The 7,088-nt window shown below is 40.3% G+C and overlaps 1 protein-coding gene across 2 annotated transcripts in view; it reads left to right on the top strand.

Moving 5' to 3' along the window:
* The first annotated feature begins 2,447 nt into the window (after positions 1–2,447).
* The window catches only part of LOC122755785 (selectin P), a 32,462-nt gene continuing 27,821 nt past the window's right edge, over positions 2,448–7,088 (top strand). For both annotated transcript variants that reach the window (XR_006356405.1, XM_044004618.1), the window contains exon 1: positions 2,448–2,560. Coding sequence is in view for 1 of the 2 variants with exons in the window: in XM_044004618.1 (XP_043860553.1) it covers positions 2,558–2,560 (3 nt within the window). In the remaining variant the exon portion in view is untranslated. The remainder of the gene's footprint in view (positions 2,561–7,088) is intronic.

Raw genomic sequence — 7,088 nt, 5'->3', positions numbered from 1 at the left:
CAGGTCACCCAAAGAACGCTGGAGAGACACACAAAAAATATTTCCAATGATGGCCCATGTTCAAAAAGGGGCATAAACAAATCCACTGAAAAAGGTGACTGAATGTGGTAAGAGTGAGAGAACAACAAATAAGTGGCTTAAGCATTCTACTGGTACACCCAAAAATGTGGGGATGGGGTAGCCCTTTTAATTAAGGTTTGTAGGCATCAAAGTTTTCTCCTTATGTAAAGGACCAGGTGATCGAAGGACCCTTATTTAGGATATGGCACGATACATCCACCAGTTTCATTTCCTTAAGGCTGATAGGGCTTAGGAATTCCTGGCAGCAGGCTCTGAGTAAATACATCAGCTTTTGGGCAGTATCCTACCACAGGAGGATAAATGGCATTAGGTTTTCCTGAATCGAAAGCTACAAGACTGAGTCACATCCTGGAAATTCCTTTTGAGGACACTGTCCCATACAGTGTCCTCCTACAGGCAAATATACCTTTCCATAACTCAGTATTTTTTCCCAATAAGGGAGATAGCTTATTTCAAACTCATCATGTCCATCAAACCGTCATTTAAAAAGTACATCACTCTCACACAAAATGGTATCTATCCTCAAAGCTCAGGATATGGATTGTAAGATCATTGATTTTAGAGCTAGAAGAAACCTCAAAGTTTATCTAAACCAAAGCTTCTTAAACTGTGGGCTTTTTGACCCCATATGGGGCATACAACTGAATGTGGGGGGTCATGAAAAATTTGGCAGTAAATGTTTGATTTGTATACCTATTTTATATACCTATGTACCCAGGTCCACGTAAAAATTTCTTGGGTGAAAAGGGGTTGCAAGTGGAAAAAGTTTAAGAAGCCGTGATCTAATTCAACTAACCTCCTCACTTCATAAATATCAAAACTGAGACATCATAAATGGTAAGTCACTTGCCCAAAAGTTTCAAAGGTGGCAGACCCAGAATTTGAACCCAGGTTCTTGGAGTTCAAATCTTGCATTCTTTCCACAGAGTCAACCTGCATCTCAACAATTTGTCAAGAGTTTTTTGCCTTACTGATCATTTATGAGTCCCTCTTTTCCCAATTATGTAACAAGAGATGTTAAACATTTCATAAGAGCCAGGACAATGTCTGGCACATAGTAGGCACTTAATAAATAAATGCTTGTTGACTTGACTACAGAGGGAAATCTAGGTGATGTGTAGACAAAAGTAAATAAAATAAATATGTAATAAAATATAACATATTTTGTTGTTGCTGTTCAGTAATTTCAGTTGTATCTGACTCTTCATGACCCCATTTGGGGTTTTCTCAGAAACAGTATAGGAGCAATTTGCCATTTACTTCTCCAGTTCATTTTACAGATGAGGAAACTGAGGCAAACTATTAAATGACTTTTACAGGGTCACACAAGTGGTAAGTATCTAAGGCTGGATTTGAACTCATGAAGATGAATCTTCCTGGCCTCAGACCCAGCACTCTATCCACTGTGCTAACTACCCCCATAATATATTTTAAGTATACATTAAAACACAAATATTTTATTGTTTTCTTTTCTTTTTTTTTTTTGCAGGGCAATGAAGGTTAAGTGACTTGCCCAGGGTCACACAGCTAGTAAGTGTGAAGTGTCTGTGGCTGGATTTGAACTCAGGTCTTCCTGAATCCAGGGCAGGTACTTTATCCACTGGGCCAAGCTGCTCCCAAAACACAAATATTTTAAAAATATACTAGGGGCAGCTAGGTGGAGCAGTGGCTAGAGCACCGGCCCTGGAGTCAGGAGTACCTGAATTCAAATCCAGCCTCAGACACTTCACACTTACTAGCTGTGTGACCTTGGGCAAGTCACTTAACCCCAATTGCCTTACTAAAAATATATATATACACACAAACACACACACACACACTAAGGTATACTTAAGGAACTTAAAATATGTGTATTGTAAAGTACAGTGTATTAAACAAGAATAAAATGCAATAAAAACCTATCTGGAAAATAAAATTACTCATTACTCTTATTCTTGATTTCTTCCCTGTTTTTTCCCAGAAGTGTAATGTGTCAAGATGTCAATGTTATGCTCAACAGGCACTCACCAGGAATCCCCAACACTGAGAAATTGCACACAGGCTCACTATTATTAGCTGTGTGTTTCTTTTCCAAGGTCATCCCCTGCATATGCCAAAGATTTTAAGGCAGAAGGAAAGACTGATGCCTTTGAGAGATTATTCCTGTTACTGCTCAGAATAAGGAGACTACATTATTCACCCTTGCCACTGCAGCTTCCCCCTGCACCCCTCTCCCCACCCTGACCTCTGGGCTGACTATTGCCTCTTAGCCAACTCTGATGAAATACTCAAAAGCTCTGACTTATAGCACTGACCAACAGGAAAGGAAAGTGGCAAATTTCTGAAAAGTTCATAGGAAGTTGGTTTTTTTTTGCTTTTTTTCCCCCTTTTTTAAAACAACCTGATCCTGGGAGGAGGCAGTGAGATTATAAGTAGTCTGAGCAGTGAGAACAGAAAAAAAACCCCAAAGAGACCAAGGAGGATCTGCAGAAGAGAGATGGTGAGTCCAGTTTTCTCTTTTCTTCTGGGAAATGCGTTGTTCTGACTAGAGGTTGGAAAAGTGAGGGGACGACTCAGCCAGTCTGACTGAAGTGTCATGAAATGTGGGGGAAAGGAATAACAATGGCATACTTTGTCTATACCATTTCATAGCTTCCAGAGTGATTTGACACCCTCTCATTTTTCCTTTAAATCAAGATAAACAGGGGGCTTCATTTTATCTCCTTTTTTTTCAGATGAGTGAGACATGGTCTCAGGAAGCTCATTCATTTCCACAGGGGTACAAAGCTAGCAGGTGGCAGAACCAGCATACTAGGCTGACTCTTTTCTCTCTATTATTCTCAAGCTGCTTAATTTGTTCTCCCCAGATACTCAGCAAAACCGGCAAGCAGGTCTCTGGTATGATCCTCCTCAGTAGAGTTTAGTGGAGTTCTTAGTGGCCAGACAGGGGCAGAGCCCTGAGTAAATGATGTCTCAGTCCCAGCAACTCTTTCATTCTGCTTCCCGAGGGGCAGCATCATCTCCTTACTATATTTAATATAAATTATTATTATTAATAATAATAATAATAGTTCAGGCAACTGGCCAAGGTCTCCCACTGCATTTGGGGCCATCTCCAGTCTTGATGAATATCTTGTCACTGGACCTAGATGGCTCTAGAGAAGAGAGTGAGGTTGGTGACCTTGTATAGCCCTGCCTCACTTAAATCCAATTCATTGCAAATCATGACATCAACTCCAGATATCATGGTCCTCTTTGAGAAGGGACAAATAACAACAAAACAACAGGTGACACCATAGTGCCCGGTTGGAGTCAGGAAGATTCCTGAGTTCAAATTCTTACTGAATTAAAATTTGCGGGGCAGCTAGGTGGTAGGGGCAGCTAGGTGGCACAGTGGATAAAGCACTGGCCTTGGATTCAGGAGGACCTGAGTTCAAATCTGGCCTCAGATACTTAACACTTACTAGCTGTGTGACCCTGGGCAAGTCACTTAACCCCAATTGCTGCACCAAAGAAAAACCAAAAAAATAAATAAAATTTGGCTTTACACGATTACAAGCTGTGGGACTCTGGGCAAGTCACTTAAACTTGTCTGCCTTAGTTTTCTCCTAGTGTCACCTACTTGCCTAAAAACTATCAATAGATCCCCTAAATCTCTAAGCCAGTTATCACAGCCATGCTTCTTTCTGCCCTGCCCCCTCCATCCCTCTCTCACCCTTCTCAGTTTGTTTTCAGGGATTTTCAGGAGGGAAAGTTAACATAGCCAACAACTATCTCCCCTTCCCTTATCGGTTTCAGGATTCCCCTGTCAAGCACCCACCCCTAACCCCAGCCAGAAATTTTGCTGTCAGTATCATTCTCGGCTTTCCTTGATCCTCTACCTCACCAACTGTCCCCCAACCTATAGAAACTTTCCCCAGCCTCCAGTGATCTCAAAGTATCAGGAAAATGAAGAATAGAGCTTGTCCAAAGAAGTAGAGAGGACCCAGGTTCAAATCTATCTGTGTGTCTGTCCATCTATCAGTCTGGCTTTCATCTATGTATATCTATACACACACACACACACACACACACACATCCATGTATATAGTCATATACACACACTCTACATATATACCCATACATGCATATCTATACAGACACATATATGTGATATGTGTGTGTTTATATACGTACACACAGATATATTACCTTTTGTGACTACGAGCAAGTCACAGCTTCCTGGATCTCAGTTTCCTCATCTATCAAAGGAGGAGTTTGGACTAGATCTCTGAGCCCATCCTTCCAGTCTGGATCTGTGAGTCCATGATCCTATGGGACTCCAAATGCAAAGGAACTTGCTATGCTAACGTTGGCTCAAAAATGCCCAAATAAGACAAAGGAAAACGAAAATCAATAATCTTTGAAACCAAGGAACATGCGGATTGGGGATTTCTGGGAGTTTGGGACATATGTATTGAAGAAGAAAGTCCAAATCTGTTTGGAAGCTTGACAGGATGTCTATAATAAATACCTCACATGAGTTTTAAATGATTGTTTTTACCCAGATCCTTTCTTTGTGCAAGCTTATCAAAAAACATTTTTTAAGAGAGCCTGACAGCTAATGTGGATTTTATGTTTTCCACCACACTCAAAGATGAGTTTTCTTCCTTCTCTTTCCTTTTACTCACTCTTATCTTCTAGTCAGCAAGTTGGAGTCAGGAAGACCAGAGTCTGAATCCTGCCTTAGTTGACATAGTCACTCAACCACTGAGCCTCAGTTCCCTCTAACTGTTCCCAGGAGAACAGTTTGGGGTTAAGTGACTTGCCCAAGGTCAACATAGCTAGTAAGTATATGAGGCTAGATTTGAACTCAGACCCTCTTGTCTCCAGGGCTGGTGCTCTATCCACTGCGCCCCATATGACTTTTTTATGAAATGAATTTCTGTATTTAAATCCCTAAAGCAAAAATGCCTGAAGCTAAGGAGTGGAGAGTCCTGAACTCTAGTTTTATCTCAATGGGAAACAGTTCTGTGACCTGAGGCAAGTCACTTAACCTCCCTGTGCCTCTGTTTCCTGGACTGCCCAGCAGAGATAACAACTCACAATTGTATTGGGCTTTATAAAGTTCACAAAGAACTTTCTCTTCAACAGCTCTGCACAATAGATAATTCAAATATTATTATTATTTCCACTTTTGTAATGAGAAGATTTAAGCTAAGAGGAATTGAATGATTCACCCTTTGGTAACTGCTAAAGATATCTGGCATATGTTTGAAGTGAGAGGGAAAAAGCTGGCCTGGGCCTTTGAAGTTAGGAAGACCTGAGTTCAAATCCTGCCTCAGACACTTCCGAGCCATGTGACCCTGGGCAAGTCACTTAACCCTGTTTGCCTCAGCCGAATCAGACATGACTGATTGACTAATCAACCAGGAAGACCCTAAGTAACCAACTCACTGAGGTCCAGAGCATGTGCCAATCTGCATGGGTGGAGACAGTTTCCACACTAGGGAATTCCCTGAGCAAATGAAATTACTGGTCTGGATCCAAACAAAATTTAAAAAAAAATTAAATGATAAAGTTCAGAGTCAGGTTGACAGGGCAGATTCATTGTTTGAACTGGAGTCAGGAGACATGCGATTTTAAATTCCATCTCAGATTCTTATCAGGTATACCTCATCTCTCCAGTGCTCAGCTTCCTTACCGGAAACCTGTCAATAATAATAGTGGTGCCATGTACCCCAAGGGGTATGTTTCAAAAGAAAAAAGCCCTTTGCAATCCTTAATCCCTTTTATAAATAATGTTTTTAAAAGCTTAGGGGTGCACTAAGATTTCTGGGACACCTTGTCTTTTGCATTAGCAGAGCACAGACACCAGCCTGAAGGACACAAGAGGTGTTAACAATGCTTACTTCAAAAGCCACATGCTGCTTGATTTCAGGTAGATTTTTGATCCCTTCTCTCACCTGCTCCATCTGAAATCAGATCAGCTTGCAAAAATGGCTATGGAATAATAGCAATTGAGAGTAGCTTCTTATGTAGATTTATTTAAGCCCTAATTGCTTAGTCTTTGAGTTTAGAGGTTTAACATGTCAGAGTTGTTTGGTAGCTAAAGAAGTAGAGGCCCATCCAAGAATACCTTACTATGTCCCTGGGCCCCATGTTTAGCATCCATGCTACAAATGGATATTGCATCTTCGGGACACAATATGCACGGGAAGTGGGATTTGGTGACTGGTTGGTTGAAAAAGGAGGTTCAAGTGAGAAGTATGGTGGCTGGGAAGGAGTCACCTGCTATTGACTTAGCATGTAATTGCCTTGAATTTCTTTTTTTTTAATAGTAGGTTGACTAGAAACATACTTGCTTCCCTGGAAACCTTAGGCTCAGAAAGATAGGAACAGAGCACCACAGCATTTAACATTTTTTTTTTCTGGATCCATGATTTCATGAGGGTAGGAAATTTATTGTATGGAAAGACTCCTGTGCAAATGGACAATTCTGCTGTAACTTAAACTCACAGAAGATTGTCAGGGGCACTGAGGATTAAATGACTTGTCCAAAGTCACATAAGCACTACATGTTAGATATGACTTTCATTCGTGTCTTCTTTACTCAATACTACATTGCCTCTTTATTACTTTCAATCTAAAAAAAAATGTACAACTTCAGTCGAATTAATATTATCCAAAATATATGTCTAAACATGTTTTATATAATGCCTGTCACTTTTTATTTTTTTGGCACTGGATATAGAAAAGTATTATAATTAGCAGTGGTAAAACAGCCTAATAATGATAAAGTAGGAAAACAGAGAGAAAGATGTAACCACTGAGGAAATTCCTATCTCTTAATTTCCTGTGAAACAAGACAGCATTATTAATCACAATGTTTTAACATTACCAGTGCCTGACAGCAGATCAGAGGCCAAGAAATTAGGACTTAGGTTCCAAGTTATAAAAATATGGTCAATCCTTATCTGAACTGATAATAGGAAACCATTAAATGTAAATACACAACCTTTTTTTTGACACACAGTCCTACCAATGAA

The sequence above is a fragment of the Dromiciops gliroides genome, chromosome 4, assembly GCF_019393635.1.
Source record: "Dromiciops gliroides isolate mDroGli1 chromosome 4, mDroGli1.pri, whole genome shotgun sequence".
In the NCBI taxonomy this organism is placed as follows: domain Eukaryota; kingdom Metazoa; phylum Chordata; class Mammalia; order Microbiotheria; family Microbiotheriidae; genus Dromiciops; species Dromiciops gliroides.
The sequence above is the reverse complement of the archived record's forward strand: the minus strand, read 5'-3'. Positions and strand labels throughout refer to the sequence as shown.